Source organism: Rhinoraja longicauda, chromosome 22 (assembly GCF_053455715.1).
Source record: "Rhinoraja longicauda isolate Sanriku21f chromosome 22, sRhiLon1.1, whole genome shotgun sequence".
Lineage (NCBI taxonomy): Eukaryota > Metazoa > Chordata > Chondrichthyes > Rajiformes > Arhynchobatidae > Rhinoraja > Rhinoraja longicauda.
Genome location: NC_135974.1, coordinates 34,388,619 through 34,406,404, shown reverse-complemented (window position 1 = coordinate 34,406,404; position 17,786 = coordinate 34,388,619). Strand labels below are relative to the sequence as shown.

Sequence of the window (17,786 nt, the reverse complement as noted above, 5' to 3'; positions counted from 1 at the left end):
TTATACAAGCAGTGATACATCTGTCATCTTGAAACAACTCACAGCACAGTGATAAACCATTGGATGACAATATGAACATTTTGATTTTAGATATATTTCTGGCTGGCTCAATCATTTTTGATTGATGGAAGTATAAAAATGCAGACAATTTTCTAACAATGATTGAACGTAATGATTCCCCTCGTAGTTTTCAATTGAATTTTCAGTAATATTGTTCCGGGCACATAATATTGTTATTGACTCTAATTCAGTTTAATACCTCAGTATTAACATTCCAATTACCATGTGTGAAGAAAGAAAGCTGAGTAGTTATTGTATTCTGCACCTGCATTTGCTATTGAGTTTATTAAATTTCTTCCTTGTGTATTTGTGCACGTGTGTGTGTGGCTTGTGTGCGCGCATGTGTGTGGCGTTTGTTTGCGTGTGTGTGCACTTGTGTGTGTGCGTGGATGTGTGTGTATGTGTGCGCGTTTATGTGTGTGTGCGAACGTGTGTGTGCACTTGCGTGTGTGCGGGGGTGTGTGTACGTGTGCTCCTATGTGTCTGTGTGCGTGTGTATGTGTGCACTTGCGGGTGTGTGTGCATGTGTGTGTTTGTGTGTGGCTGTGTGCGCACTTGTGTGTGTGCGCATGTGTGTATATGCGTGGATGTATGTGTGCGCACTTGTGGGTGTGCATGGGTGTGTGTGGCTGTGTGCGTGTGTGTGTGAATATGTGCGCGTGTGTGTGTACATGTGTATGTATGTGCTTGTGAACCTAATCTCAATCTTCTTGCTGAAAAAACATCACAAACCCCCTGCAGTTTGCATACAGGGCCAATAGATCGGTGGACGACGCAGTGAACCTAGGCCTGCACTTCATCCTCCAGCACCTAGACCACAAGGGGACCTATGCCAGGATTCTGTTTGTGGACTTTAGCTCTGCATTTAACACCATTGTGCCAGAGCTACTACACTCCAAACTCTCCCAGCTGACTGTGCCTGAACCCCTCTGTCAGTGGATCATCAACTTCCTGACAGACAGGAAGCAGCATGTGAGGCTGGGAAAGCACATCTCGGACCCGCAGACCCTCAGCATAGGAGCACCGCAAGGCTGCGTACTCTCCCCTCTCCTTTACTCTCTCTACACCAACGACTGCATCTCCACAGACTCCTCTGTCAAGCTCCTCAAGTTTGCGGATGACACCACCCTGATTGGACTGATCCAGGATGGGGAGGAATCTGCCTACAGATGGGAAGTGACACGGCTGGCATCCTGGTGCCATCGCAACAACCTGGAGCTCAATGCTCTCATGACAATGGAACTAATTGTAGACTTTCGAAGAGATCCCCCTCCCCTCCCCCCACTCACCATCAACAGCACCACAGTTACATCTGTGGAGTCATCTAAGTTCCTTGGATCCATCATCTCCAGGGACTTTAAATGGGGGGGCCACCATCGACACCACAGTCAAAAAGGCCCAACAGAGGATGTACTTCCTGCGGCAGCTGAGGAAACACAATCTGCCACAGGCAATGATGGTCCAGTTTTGTTCTGCCATCGTAGAGTCCGTCCTCACCTTCTCCATCATGGTCTGGTTTGGCTCAGCCACCAAGCACGACATCCGGAGGCTGCAACGGATCGTTCGCACAGCTGAGAAGGTTGTTGGCTGCAACCTTCCCCCCATTGACGAACTGTACACTGCAAGGGCCAGGAAGCGAGCGGGCAAGATCATCTCTGACCCCTCTCACCCTGGCCACAAACTCTACAAAGCACTTCCCTCTGGAAGGCGACTCTGGACTGTCAGAGCAGCCGCAGCCGGACATAAAAACAGCTTTTTACCCCCACGAGTGATAGTTCCACTCAATAACCAAAGTCTGTAGTCTCTTTTTTGCTCTGGTTTATTTTCACCCACATGTTTAGACCGTAATGTTGTATCCTTATTGTTTTGATGTGGTTATGCTTTATTCTTAATTGTTAACTGTATGTTTGTGTTGTCATTTGTGAGCGGAGCACCAAGGCACATTCCTTGTATGTGCACATACTTGGCCAATAAACTTATTTATTCATTCATTCATTCATTCAAGATAGGCACAAAATGCTGGAGGAACTCAGCGGGACAGGCAGCATCACTGGATAGAAGGAATGGGTGATGTTTCGGGTCGAGACCTTTCTTCAGACTACTGCAGCATTTTGTGTCTATCTTCGATGTCATCCAGCATCTGCAGTTCCTACCTACTCAAACTTCTTTCTTCTCTTTCTCTAGTACGCTGTTTGGACAGCTCTGTGGGTCACCTGGAATATATTCATCATCTGCTTCTATTTGGATGTCGGGGGTCTTTCAAAGGTAGGTGGTTTTGACAATGTAAAGGCAGGCATAATTGAACTAAGTGACAGAACCATTAACATTGTTCAGCACTTTCTCTTGGAGAATAAATCAATCATTTTGTTTCATTAGCGATAATCACGAGTTCATAAGGGATAAACTTTCTATCCTGACCTCGAGTGGTGTCTGTGTGGAGTTTGCAGGTTCTCCCTGTGACCGTGTGGGTTTCCTCCGGGTGCTCCGGTTTCCTCCCACATCCCAAAGAGGTTAATTGTCTGGGTATCCTGGTTTGTAAGTTACTTAACCTCTGTAAATTGCCCTTGCTGTGCAGGGAGTGGATGAGAATATGGGATAACATGGAACTGGTGTGAATCAATGGCCATAATGGATGCGGTGGGCCGAAGGGCCTGTTTTCATGCTGTATCTTTCAATCAGTCGGTCAATGTTGAGTAAAGTATTTCATTGCTATGTTATTTTTGCTCCCAGCCCAAAGAATCAGGTTAGTTCCAGGTTAGTAAAAAATGGATGTTAATATAGAAACATGGAAAATAGGTGCAGGAATGGGCCATTCGGCCCTTCGAGCCAGCACCGCCATTGAATATGATCATGGCTGGTCATCCAAAATCAGTACCCCGTTCCTGCTTTCTCCCCATATCCCTTGATTCCGTTAGCCCTGAGAGCTAAATCTACCTCTCACTTGAAAACATCCAGTGAATTGGCCCAGATCTCTGGTTGACCAGTTGGTTGAATTTCACGAGGGGCGGCACGGTGGCGCAGTGGTAGCGTTGTTGCCTCACAACGCCCGAGACTCGGGTTCGATCCTGACTATGGGTGCCGTCTTAAAGGAGTTTGCACATTCTGTCCACTTGTAAGCGCGCACCACCAGACTCGGGAACAGCGTCTGGATCGAACCTAGATCTCTGGCAGTGTAAGGCAGCAACTCTACCGCTGCGCCACCGTGCCGCCCTAATTGGGATATTGGGAAAATCTCCTAAGATTTATAGTCATAACATACCTCACTAAGCATCTCCTCCAATGTCAGAGTGAGGCCACAAGCAAATTGGAGGAGCAGCACCTCATATTTCGTTTGGGCAGCTCACACCCCAGCGGTATGAACGATGATTTCTCTACCTTCAAGTAGCCCAAGTCAAGTCAAGTTTATTGGTCACATACATATATACAAGATGTGCAGTGAAATGAAAGTGGCAACGCCTGTGGATTGTGCTAAAACTACAAAACAGAAGAGAAAAAAAAAGTTTAACAGAAAAAATAATTTAATACAGTAAATTAAATTAGTCCCTGGTGATATGAGAGTTAACAGTCCTGATGGCCTGTGGGAAGAAACTCATCCTCTGTTTTCACAGCGTGACAGTGGGGGCGTTTGCCTGACCGTAGCAGCTGGAACAGTCCGTTGCTGGGGTGGTAGGGGTCCCCCATAATGTTGCTGACTCTGGATCTCCACCTCCTGATGTATAGGTCCTGCAGGGGGGCGAGTGTAGTTCCCATAGTGCGTTCAGCCGAACGCACTACTCTCCGCAGGGCCTTCTTGTCCTGGGCAGAGCTGTTCCCAAAGCAGATTGTGATGTTCCCAGACAAGATGCTTTCTCCAGCCCCAGAGTAGAACCCCCTGCATTTCCTCTCCCACCCCCACCTCCCATCCCTCCCCCACCTCCCATCCCTCCCCCACCTCCCATCCCTCCCCCACCTCCCATCCCTCCCCCACCCTACAAGTCCAACGTGTTTCACTGTTCGCATTTCTGCATCCCTCAGATTATCACCTCTTCCCCAGCCATCAATGGGTCATTGTGGGCTCCACCCTACCTAGGCCATCGGCTGCAGCCCTGCTTTGTTCTGGCCTTTTCCCACCTCCAGTTCCCTCCCCGCCTCCCCTTTACGTTCAGTCTGAAGAAGTGTTCTCACTCGAAATGTCACTCATCCTTTTTTTCCCAGAGATGCTGCCTTGTCTTGTCTTGTGTTGTTGATACTGCACTGGGCTATAAACATGCAGTCCCTCATGCATGCGGTTGCATATTTAAAATTTAGTGTTTGCAAGCAACAGTTTAAAAGATTTACTATTAGCAGCAGATTTTATATGCGGTGGCAAAGGATTCCAAACACGGCTGGTTCTGGGGTACAGCAAGTGCCTGACCCGTTGAGTTACAGAAACGTATAAAATTATAAAAGGACTGGACAAGCTAGATGCAGGAAAACTGTTCCCAATGTTGGGGGAGTCCAGAACCAGGGGACACACAGTCTAAGAATAAACGGGAGGCCATTTAAAACTGAAATGAGAAAAAACTTTTTCACCCAGAGAGTTGTGAATTTGTGGAATTCTCTGCCACAAAGGGCAGTGGAGGCCAATTCACTGGATGAATTTAAAAGAGAGTTAAATAGAGCTCTAGGGGCTAGCGGAATCAAGGGATATGGGGAGAAGGCAGACATGGGTTACTGATTGTGGATGATCAGCCATGATCACAATGAATAGAGGTGCTGGCTCGAAGGGCCGAATGGCCTCCTCCTGCACCTATTTTCCATGTTTCTATGTTACTCCAGCACAGTGGCACAGTGGTGCAGCGATAGAGTTGGTGCCTTGCAGCGCCATTGACCCGGGTTCAATCCCAACTATGGGTACAGTCGGCACAGAGTTTGTATGTTTTCCCTGTGACCACGTGGGTTTTTTCCAGGTGCTCCAGTTTCCTCTCACACTCCAAAGACAGACAGGTTTCAATAGTCAATAGTCAATAGTGGTTTATTTGTCACATACACATAAATGTGTAGTGAAATGAAACATTACCCGCAGTTGAAACACTCAGACCAATAAGAATAATCAATAAAATGCAATAACACATACAATCATACACTAACACCAAACAAAAGAAACATCCATCACAGTGAGTCTCCTCCAGTCCCTTCTCACTGTGATGGAAGGCCAGAATGTCTTTTCTCTTCCCTGCCGTCTTCTCCCGAGGTCAGGCTGTTGAAGTTGCCACGTCGGGGCGGTCGGGGCTCCCGACATTGAAGCCCCCGCTGGGCGGTGAAAATCCCGCGGCCTATTTCAGGCCGCGCCGGACGGTGAAAGGTCCGCGGCGGGCCGACCCGAGCCCCGCGATTCGGGGCGGGCGAACACGCTGCCTCTGCCGCTGCCGGAGCTCCCGATGTCGGCCCCCACCCAGGGGCCTGCGGGCTTCCGACGTCCACGCGGCCCGCGCCGGAGCCTCCGGAGACGAGTCGCAGCCGCACCCGCAGCATCCGCAGGCAGCCAGCGCCGCAGTTGGTGAGTCCGGGCCGCGGGCTCTGCGAACCAGAGCCCCAGGTGGTCCCAGGTGCATGGCCGGTGGTAGGCCGCAGCGGGAACGGAGACACGACACAGAAACAAAGGTCGCGTCTCCGTTCGGGAGAGAGAATTTTTTACAGTTCCCGTTCCCTCCCACCCCCTCCCCCCCACATAACATACAAACACTACACCATATTAAAACTACAATTCATACAAAAACAACAAAAAACACAAAAGACAGACGGACTGCAGGCAAGCCGCAGCTGCGACGGCAGCGCTGGCTCCTCTTTGTAGATTAATTGGCTTCAGTAAAATTTTAAATTGTCCCTGGTACGTAGGTAGTGCTGGTGTAGCAGGGATCGCTGGTCGGCGAAGACCTGGTGGGCCAAAGGGGCCTGTTTTTTCCTCTGCTGTAACACGAAAGTTGGCTTGTGTAGTACACTGGAATTTAGAAGGATGAGAGGAGATCTTATCGAAATGTATAAGATTATTAAGGGGTTGGACACGTTAGAGGCAGGAACATGTTCCCAATGTTGGGGGAGTCCAGAACAAGGGGCCACAGTTTAAGAATAAGGGGTAGGCCATTTAGAACTGAGATGAGGAAAAACTTTTTCAGTCAGAAAGTTGTGAATCTGTGGAATTCTCTGCCTCAGAAGGCAGTGGAGGCCAATTCTCTGAATGCATTCAAGAGAGAGCTAGACAGAGCTCTTAAGGATAGTGGAGTCAGGGGATATGGGGAGAAGGCAGGAATGGGGTACTGATTGAGAATGATCAGCCATAATCACATTGAATGGCGGTGCTGGCTCGAAGGGCCGAATGGCCTCCTCCTGCGTCTATTGTCTATTGTCTATTAAAGTCTAAAGTGCAGCCCTGTGTGTCTATCTTCAGCTTGCAACACCATCTCTCCTTGTCGGGAGAGACTGGAGTTTTAATTAATCAATCCGAAAGAAATCGAGCAAAAATCAAGCCTCGAGTCAAGTCTTGCCCATTGCCCACACGAACAGCTCCAATCGTTCCACTTGTATTCATTCAATGCGCAACACCGAATAATCCGCTAGAGATAGACGAAATTAAAGGACACAGCACCCTTGTTCTTCATGGACAAAACACTTCTGTTCATGATAATTATTCAATGAAACAGTTAACAATTTTTCTGCCTGCACGATATTCCTTGACCTTCTGACCTTGGCCGTTGGCAGACAAGTCCGTGCTTGTTTCTCTCCACCTCGGTCCTCCCCAAACTCGCCCAGCACCGCCACACCATCTATACAATTGCCCAGAGTTCAGATGTGGTGAATTACCGCGTTTGACATCTGTGGAGGCCCAGCATTGACACGTGACCATCATTAAGATAGCGTAGGAAGGAACTGCAGATGCCGGTTTGCACCGAGGACAGGCGCAAAATGCTGGAGTAACTCGGCGGGACAGGCAGCATCACTGGAGGGAAGGAATGGGTGACGTTTCTTCAAGAAGAGTCTCCACCCAAAACGTCACCCATTCCTTCTCTCCAGAGATGCTGCCTGTCCCGCTGAGTTACTCCAGCATTTTGTGTCGATTTCCAAGGATAATTCCGTGTGGGTGGTGATGTCTGCTTACATTGCCACTGATTGCAGAAGAATATGAGTCCAAGGTGGCCTAGGAAGCTGCCTCCCACCGCCCGAGACCCAGAGCCTGTCAATAGACAATAGGTGCAGGAGTAGGCCATTCGGCCCTTCGAGCCAGCACCGCCATTCAATGTGATCATGGCTGATCATTCTCAATCAGTACCCCGTTCCTGCCTTCTCCCCATACCCCCTGACTCCGCTATCCTTAAGAGCTCTATCTAGCTCTCTCTTGAAAGCATTCAGAGAATTGGCCTCCACTGCCTTCTGAGGCAGAGAATTCCACAGATTCACAACTCTCTGACTGAAAAGGTTTTTCCTCATCTCCGTTCTAAATGGCCTACCCCTTATTCTTAAACTGTGGCCCCTTGTTCTGGTCTCCCCCAACATTGGGAACATGTTTCCTGCTTCTAACGTGTCCAACCCCTTAATAATCTTATACGTTTCGATAAGATCCCCTCTCATCCTTCTAAATTCCAGTGTATACAAGCCTAGTCGCTCCAGTCTTTCAATATATGACAGTCCCGCCATTCCGGGAATTAACCTAGTAAACCTACGCTGCACGCCCTCAATAGCAAGAATATCCTTCCTCAAATTTGGAGACCAAAACTGCACACAGTACTCCAGGTGCGGTCTCACTAGGGCCCTGTACAACTGTCCCGCTGAGTTACTCCAGCACTTGGTGTCATTCAGACAGCTTGTTTCCAGAGCAATGTAATTAACTCCCGTCATTCACACTGTGGACTGGCTTCAGAAAGAGGAATGATCCCTTCACAATTGGAGTCAGAGAGTCATGCAGCATGGAAACAGGCCCTGTGGCCCAACCTGCCCACACTGGCCAACATGTCCCATCTACACACTAGTTCCACCTGCCTAGCTGAACCTGCACTGAAATTCTCTAAATGGTTGCATGTAAAACAATTCATCAAACTGAGTGGGACGGAACTGCAGATGCTGGTTTCTCCTGAGGATGGACGCAAAAGTGCTGGAGTAACTCAACGGGTCAGGCAGCATCCCCGGAGAAAAGGAATAGGTGACGTTTCGGGTCAGAACCCTTCATCAGACTGAAAGACATCTGTGGAATATCAGATCTAAAACAGAATGTTTGCAAGTTGTTTCATATTTTACATTTGGAGCAGGGTAAAGATATGTCTATAATATTGAGGTGAGAAGCATGCTGTCAGATCATAGATCATAGAACAGTACAGCACGCAAACAGGCCCTTCGGCCCAGCACATCCCTCCATTCCCTACCTGTCCATGCGCCCAACTAAAAGCCTCTTAAATGCCACTGTGATATCTGCCTCCACCACCACCTCCAGCAGCTCTTTCTCAGTACCCACCACCCTCTGTAAAAATCATAAAGTATTTCCTAAAGTCCTGTGTAGAAGATTATGTTTATGGAGAGGAATTTGTCATTCCTTCTTCTCCCCAGTCCCGTGGGACAGAAGGTAGAGAAGCTTGAAAGCGCGCACCACCAGACTCAGGAACAGCGTCTTCCCCTCTGTTATCAGGCTTCTGAACGGTCCTTCCATAAGCTAGGGTGCTGTCCGATTCACCTCTAGCCCACTGAGGACATTGGACTTTGTCTCTGTAACTGATGCGCTACAATGCTGAGAACCATGTTCTGCACTCTGTGTCTTCCCCTTTGCTCTACCTGTTGTACTTGATTGTGTTTATGTGTAGTATTATCTGATCGGAGAGCACGCAGAACAAAGCTTTTCCCTGTACCTCGGTACACGAGACAACAATAAACCGAAACCAATACCTAAAATAGATATAAATTTCAGTCTCCTAACTGACCTTTGAAGATGCAAACAGCTTGCAACTCCTGAGGTTTTTTTTAGAGATACAGCGCAGAAACAGGCCCTTCGGCCCACCGGGTCCGCGCCGCCCAGCGATCCCCGCATATTAACACTATCCTACACCCACTAGGGACAATTTCTTTTACATTTGCCCAGCCAATTAACCTACATACCTGTACGTCTTTGGAGTGTGGGAGGAAACCGAAGATCTCGGAGAAAACCCACGCAGGTCACGGGGAGAACGTACAAACTCCGTACAGACGGCGCCCGTAGTCAGGATCGAACCTGAGTCTCAGGCGCTGCATTCGCTGTAAGGCAGGAACTCTACCGCTGCGCCACCGTGCAAACAATTACAAATTTCTCATCTGCCTTTGAGACATCTTTTTAAAATTATTCTTCCTTGCTGCTCGCACAGATATGGTACAGAGTCTAACTCACATCATAGATGTGTAGGAAGGAACTGCAGATACTGGTTTAAACCGAAAATAGACACAAAATGCTGGAGTAACTCAGCGGGTCAGGCAGCATTTCTGGGGAGAAGGATTATCTGATTTGATTGGATAACAAGCAGCTTTTCACTCTACCTCAGTTAGGGGTTGCTAACTATCTCACTCCCAAACAAGGGACAAGGTGACGTCACCGCCCCGTGCCCCACGTGACCTCACCCAGCCAGCGGCCATGTGCTCCCGCTCCACCAATGGCGGCCGCCCGGGCAGGGAGGCGGGTTGCTATGCAACCTCCGTTAGGCGGCGCCCGGGCCTCCGGGCCTACACTGTCCGGACCTACAGGGTCCGGGCCTAATACGGGACAAACCAATTTAGCCCAAAATATGGGATGTCCTGGCTAATACGGGACAGTTGGCAACCCTAACCTCAGTACACGTGACAATAATAAACCAAAACCCAAATGATTGGAATGGAAACTCAGAAAAATAACTTAAAACTTACTTGCTGTGATGCCGAGGCAGAGCAAATATTTGAGCCAAGTAATTGTTATTGTTGAATTTAACGGGAAAAAGGATTTCCTTTCTGCACAGTTTTATTGTAGGCATTAAACAAGTCACTGCTAATGTAAAAATAGCAAACCAGAATATCTGCTTATCACAGTAACTTTAGATTTAACTTTAGAGATACAGCGCGGAACAGGCCCTTCGACCCACCGAGTCCGTGCCGACCAGCGATCAGCCCGTCCACTAACCTACACACACTTGGAACTATTTTACAACTTACCAAAGCCAATTTAACCTCCATACCTGTATGTCTTTGGAGTGTGGGAGGAAACCTGAGCGCCCGGAGAAAACCCACGCAGTCATGGGGAAAACCCACAAACTCCATTACAGGTGGCACCCGTAGTCAGGATTGAACCCGGGTCCTTGGCGCTGTGAGGCAGCAACTCTACCGCTGTTCCTCTGTGCTGCCCTTTGACTGGTTAGCACACAAACAAAAGCTTTTCACTGTACCTCGGTACACGTGACAACAATAAACTCAACTAAACTAAACACCACGCAGTCACGAGGAGAACATACAAACTCCTTACAGACAACACCCGTAGTCGGGATTGTACCCAGGTCTCTGGCACTGTAAGGCAGCAACTCTACCGCTGCACCACCGTCCCTGATAACAATCCCACTCTAATTTCCCAAATGCTAATTTCCAAGCTCATGGCCAAGTTTTTATTCGTGCATCTTTACCTATTGTATCCCCTGAGAAATACAATTTTACTTCAGTGTACAAAGAAGATGTGTCATAAAACGAAAGAAATGTTTCATTTCACTGCTTATGAGAATTGCTATTTACGCAACCTTTGAATAAATGGCTGGAAACTCTGTTCAACGATTGAGAGTTTCTAGCTGGCACTTGAATGGTTAATCCGCAGAAGACTTGTTTTGTTGAGTGAGATTTGAATTTGCAGTTTCCTCTATAAATTTCCACTATTCTCACAGCCCTGAGCCAATCACAATGGACTCTTTGTGTCACGGCGGTTATTGTTGAAGGGGATATGTAGGGGGTAACATAAATTGTGGAAATGCTTTGTTCTTTAATTAGGTGTAACAGGCTGTGGCTTGTAGCCAGCAACGTAAATGCTGGGAACACACACATCAGCTTCTGGACAAAAACAATGTTGAAAGTTACCCCAAACCCTTTCGTTTCTGCACGATAAATTGCTTTGCAAAGAATGGGTCGACTGGGCCTGTATTCACTTGAGTTTAGAAGGGAGCTTAAAGGAACATATCAAATTCTTAAGGGATTATGCAGGCTTGATGCAGGAAACACGTTCCCCATGTTGGGGGAGTCCGGAACCAGGAGGGTCACAGTTTAAGAATAAGGGGTAGGCCATTTAGGACCGAGATGAGCAAAAAACTTTTTCACCCAGAAAGTTGTGAATCTGTGGAATTCTCTGCCACAGAAGGCAGTGGAGGCCAATTCACTGGATGTTTTGAAGAGGGAGTTAGATTTAGCTCTTAGGGCTAACGGAAGTAAGGGATATGGGGAGAAAGCAGGAACGGGGTACTGATTTTGGATGATCAGCCATGATCATATTGAATGGCGGTGCTGGCTCGAAGGGCTGAATGGCCTACTCCTGCACCTATTTTCTATGTTTCTGTAGTTGGTTTTAGCGCACTGGTAAAGAAAGGAACTGCTTAGTTTGCGCGGAAAGGAAGTGGAGATACTGGTTTGCACTGAAGATGGACACAAAATGCTGGAGTAACTGAACTCCTTAGTTTTACAGTTACAGCCATTTGCATGATGGGTTGCTGGCGTTTCTTTAATGACTGAGTATGTCTTCAAGATATCTCCACGGGTTTCTTGGGCAATAAATTATATATGAAGTGCGTTGAAAGAGAAATGATGGCCCTGGCTCTGGGAAGCTTTTCTATTCTTCTCTTTAATGAGGTCCTGGGGATTTCTTTGCATTCCCCTAAATTAGCGAGTGGGGTGATTTCATTTGCATCTTATCCAAAAGAGAGTGTTCCCTGTGGTACAACTTCCCCCCAGAACCGAGACACGTCTCCTGCAACTGGAATTGTAAACATAGACTGAAGGTGAAGCTTATCTTGGCTACTTCTAGTTTGTGAAAATAGAGCTCTAAACGTCCAATTTTCTGGGGGAAATTCTTAAACCCTTACACCTTATTGCATATCTTATTAGTAACCCCTTATTGTGGATGCAACCCAGACCGCCAAACAAAGCAGCCTCCCTTCCATTGACTCCATTTACCCCTCACGCTGCCTCGGCAAGGCCAGCAGCATAATCACGGACCAGCCTCACCCTGCCCACTCCTCCCCTCTCCCATCCGGCAAAAGGTACAGACTGTCTGAAGAAGGGTCTCAACCCAAAACCTCACCTATTCCTTCTCTCCCGAGATGCTGCCTGTCCCGCTGAGCTACTCCAGCTTTCTGTGTCTATCTTTGGTGTAAGCCAGCGTCTGCAGTTCCTTCTTTACACAAAGATAGATACAAAATGCTGGAGTAACTTAGCGGGTCAGGCAGCATCTGTGGAGAAAAAGAAAAAAAAAGATACCATTCCCCATACTGCTGGGTGGTAATCTTGCCAAACAAAATGTGAGGTGCAGTTTCTCCAATTTACATGTGGCCTTATCTGGTTCTAGATGCTGTTGCCTAGGTCTCTCTCCTGCACCTTCTGGTTTCTGTTCTTCTGCAATGTACAAACGGGTTAAGCTGCGTTTAATTTAGTTTAAAGATACAGCGCGGAAACAGGCCCTTCGGCCCACCGGGTCGGCGCCGACCAGCGATCCCCGCACATTAACACTATCCTACACCCACTGGGGACGAATGATCCCATTAGTTGTATGAAACTCTTGCCTATTCAACCATAGTCAAAGCTGCCCCACGCAAGGCATTTCATCGCCATGTCAGGGATCTCCTGTTGATCTGTTCTTGGCTCCAATTATCTCGTTAACACTTCCCCTCTCTTGGGCCCTCCTTTTTCCACAAGTTTAGTTGTTTTGTTTTAGAGATGCAGCCTGGAAACAGGCTCTTCAACTCACCGAGCCCGCTCTGACCAATGACCACCTGCACACGATCACTATCCTACACAACGCTAGGGACAATTTACAACAGCCAATTGACCTACAAGCCTGCACGTCTTTAGAATGTGGGAGGAAACTGGAGCGCCTGGAGAGAACCCACATGGTCACGGGGAGAACGTACAATCTCTGCACAGACAGCACCCGTAGTCAGGGTTAAACCTGGGTCTTTGGGACAGCAACTCTACCACTGCGCTTCCGTGCCACGATAAGTCTTAAAATATTCTTTGAAACTCATGTAAAAATATCCTTAAGAATATCGGAACACTCTGGGAATCTTGGAGCATTTTACAAAAAAATCTTGACGCAGATTTTCAAAGTGTGATCTTTAACGATGTTAAATGGAGAATAAAGGAGAAGCAAAATGTGAAGAGGAAATGGACTTAATTCAATGAGATTGCATCTGCCGTGCCAGATGGTGGCTAACATTGAGAAATGTAAAACAATGTACATTGATTTAAAAACAGCAAATGTATTCCAGAGGAGAGGACATCATCGAATTGAGTTCATCGTGGATACAAACATAATTGTAACAAAAAAACAGATACTGGATTGATTGGTATAAGTTCATGTGATAGGAGCAGAATTAAGCCATTCGGCCCATCAAATCTACTCCGCCATTCAATCTTGGCTGATCTATCTTTCCCTCTCAAGCCCATTCTCCTGCCTTCTCCCCATAACCCCTGACACCCGTACTAATCAAGAATCTATCTATCTCTGCCATAAAAATATCCATTGACTTATATACCCCCCACAGCCTTCTGTGGCAATGAATTCCAAGCAATCATAAAGGGAATTTAAATACTGGGCTGTAAAGATAGCGGACGGAGTCAGGGGGTATGGGGAGAAGGCAGGAACTGATTGAGAATGATCAGCAATGATCACATTGCATTGCGGTGCTGGCTCGAAGGGCCGAATGGCCTACTCCTGCACCTATTGTCTATTGTCTTTTTCTTTTCAAATCTTTTTATTAAATTTCAAAAGATGATAAGCATAACAGTGATATTGATACATAGGGATCAGGATTACATTAACAACAAATGTAACCTAAATATAAATCCAGTTTCAAAATACATATAGTGTATAGACCCCCCAGTCTCTATGTAATTATAGATAAAAGGTTAACAAAGAACTTATATATATAAAACAATAAGTTAAAAAGAAAAAAAATAATAAAATAAAAAAATTACCCCCCTAAACTAAAATAAGCAAACAAAAAAAATGAAAACAAAACAGAATCTGGGCTGCAAAAAAAAATTCTTGTCTATTGTCTAAACGTCTATTCATAAGATCAGGTGATAGTAGAATTAGGCCATTCGGCCCATCAAGCCTACTCCGATAATCAATCGCGGCTGATCTATCTCTCCCTCCCAACCCCATTCTCCTGCCTTCTCCCCATAACCTCTGACACTCATACTAATCAACTATTTAGAGGAGTTGTGTGAAATAAAATTCCAGCGGCACGGTGGCGCAGCGGTAGAGTTGCTGCCTTACAGCGAATGCAGCGCCGGAGACTCAGGTTCGATCCTGACTACGGGCGCCGTCTGTACAGAGTTTGTACGTTCTCCCCGTGACCTGCGTGGGTTTTCTCCGAGATCTTCGGTTTCCTCCCACACTCCAAAGACGTACAGGTATGTAGGTTAATTGACTGGGTAAATGTAAAAATTGTCTCTAGTGTGTGTAGGATAGTGTTAAAGTGCGGGGATCGCTGGGCGGCGTGGACCCGGTGGGCCGAAGGGCCTGTTTCTGTGCTGTATCTCTAAAAAAAAAGACATTGTGGCTTTACATATGCAAATAGATATAGAGCTGTGGTAAATATTAGCAGCATTAATGCAGTGCAAAGATTCTGAGGGCCAAAAGGATGATTAAAGAAAAATATAAACTTTTATCATTTTAGTTTTGTTTAGAGATACAGCGCGGAAATGGACCCTTCGGCCCACCGAGTCCGCGCCGACCAGCGATCCTCGTACATTAGCACTAACCCACACACACACACACACACACTAGGGACAATTTACAATATTACCAAGCCAATTATCCTACAAATCTGCACGCCTGTGAAATGTGGGAGCGCATGGAAAAAATTCATGGGGTCACAGGGAGAACATACAATCTTTGTGCAGACAGCATCTGTACATTGGTGGAGTGGGAGCACGTGGCCGCTGGCTGGGTGAGGTCACGTGGGGCGCTGGGCGGTGACGTCACCCGTTGTCCCTTATTTGGGAGTGAGGAAGTTGGCAATACTAATACGGGACAAGGGCGGTCCCGTACGGGACAAACCAATTTAGCCCAAAATACGGGATGACCCGGCTAATACGGGACAGTTGGCAACTCTAGGTGAACCAGAGGTCCCATCTGGACCTCCCGCTGATTTGGACAGATGCATTAGATCCAACCGCACGATTCAACAAAGAATCAATCTTAACCATTATTCCTAACTTAATCAAAAACAGATTATCTGGTTATTTATCTCGTTGCCAGGTGCTGACCCTTGCAGTGCATAAATTAGCAATCAGAACAGTCTGCATAAATTAATTCTCTCTCAGAGTTTCTCTGGGATGTTTGATATATGTGATAAACATTATGATTTTTAATTTCTAGTTAAATATGTACTTTAAATGTGTAATTATTTGTGTACCTTCGTGTCCCGTGCAGTGGTTTGTCTTAACTCAGCACAAAATCATCTTTTATAAAAACCCTTTAAAAAGATAATTAATTCTACCCAGCATTTATCTTTTAGATGTATTCTTAATGGTATTCTTACTTCCCACATTGAAAATAACCATAGATATGATGGTCAAAAACGTAGAAACGAGGAACTGCAGATGCTGGTTTATACCAAAGACATACAAAAAGTGCTGGAGTAACTCGGCGGGTCAGGCAGCATCTCTGGAGAGAAAGGATGGGTGATGTTTCAAGTTGTTTGAAGAAGGGTCCCAACCCAAATGTCACCCATTCCTTGTCTCCAGAGATGCTGTCTGACCCGCTGAGTTACTCCAGCACTTTGTGTCTTAACACGATGGTCAAAATGTGCTTCAACCGACTATTGAGAGGAGCTTATTCACAAAATGCTGGAGTAACTCAGCAGGTCAGGCAGCATCTCGGGAGAGAAGGAATGGGTGACGTTTCGGGTCGAGACCCTTCTTCAGTCTGAAGAAGGGTCTCGACCTGAAACGTCACCCATTCCTTATCTCCCGAGATGCTGCCTGACCTGCTGAGTTACTCCAGCATTTTGTGAATAAATACCTTTGATTTGTACCGGCATCTGCAGTTATTTTCTTTCACTAATTGAGAGGAGCTGCATGTTCACTTTCCTAAATAGTTCATATTTGTAACTGTTGAACAGATACATCACTGGGTCCATCGACAGTAAAGATAGCGCCTTTGTGGAAGAACATCTCAATGTCAACATCTGCAATATTGCCATTATATGTAATGTCCTTGCCATCTGTAAACAGGTTTAATTAAATTTCAGACAAGTGTATATACTTCGGCCAAGTGCTATAGTAACCCACTGGATTAGGAGGCATTTCTGGAGAAAAAGGAACAGGTGACGTTTTGGGTCAAGACTGTTCCTCAGATCCGACCCAAAACATCACCCATCCTTTTTCTCCAGAGGTGCTGCCTGACCCACTGAGTTACTCCAACACTTTGTGTCTGTCTTTGGTGTAAACCAGCATCTGCAGTTCTTTGTTTCTACGCTCGGAAGAAGGGTCTCCTTCCGAAATGTCATCTATCCATTTTCTCCAGAGATGCTGCCTGATCCGCTGAGTTACTCCAGCACTTTGTGTCCTTTTGCGTGTTAACCAGCATCTGCAGTACCTTTTTGTTTCTGCCAGTGTACGTACTGTCGTTTTCACAGTCAGGTGTGGACCATATGTCTTAGAAGGTTCAAGTTACACCTCAAACACCAAAACACAAAAGAATCTCAGTGCAGCATTGTAAGGGTGCTTCACTCTCTGAGAATCAAACGTTTGGATGAGACATTAGGCCAGAGCTTAATCTCCTGATCTAGATGGTTACAAGAGATCCCATGGCAATATTTCAAACAAGAGCACAGGATATATCCCCAGAGATCTGACCAAGATTTACGTCCCCATTAACATCACTGAGACTGGATATTCTGCTCATTATCGCTTTGCAGTTTGTAGGATCTTGCAGAATGTAAATCAGCGGGCCGGCACGGTGGCACAGCTGCTGGAGCTGCTGCCTCACAGCACGGGAGACCAGAGTTCGATCCTGATCTCCTCAGGTGCTGTGTCTGCGTGCAGTTTGCACGTTCTCCCTCTGACCGCGCGGGTTTCCTCTTGGTGCACCTGTTTCCTCCCACATCCCAAAGACGTGCGGGTTTGTAGGTTAATTGGCCTCTTCAGACTGAAGGGTCCTGACCCAAAGCATCGCCTATCCATGTTCTCCAGAGATGCTGCCTGACCCACTGAGTTACTCCAGCACTTTGTGTCTGTCTTTGGTATAAACCAGCATCTGCAGTTCTTTGTTTCTACGCTCCGGACAATTGTTTGAAGAAGGGTCTCCTTCCGAAATGTCATCTATCCATTTTCTCCAGAGATGCTGCCTGACCCGCTGAGTTACTCCAGCACTTGCATCTATTTTTCATATAAACTAGCATCTGCAGTTACTTGTTATTATATTAAGTAAGAAAATAACTGCAGATGCTGGTACAAATTGAAGGTATTTATTCACAAAATGCTGGAGTAACTCAGCAGGTCAGGCAGCATCTCAGGAGAGAAGGAATGGG

At 46.7% G+C, this 17,786-nt stretch overlaps 1 protein-coding gene across 2 annotated transcripts in view; it reads left to right on the top strand.

The window, feature by feature from the left end:
- LOC144604552 (sodium/potassium-transporting ATPase subunit beta-1-interacting protein 3-like) overlaps nucleotides 1–17,786 on the top strand; it is an 81,897-nt gene that overhangs the window by 34,954 nt on the left and 29,157 nt on the right. For both annotated transcript variants that reach the window (XM_078419105.1, XM_078419104.1), the window contains exon 3: nucleotides 2,245–2,325. In XM_078419105.1, coding sequence (XP_078275231.1) covers nucleotides 2,245–2,325 — 81 coding nt within the window. The remainder of the gene's footprint in view (nucleotides 1–2,244; nucleotides 2,326–17,786) is intronic.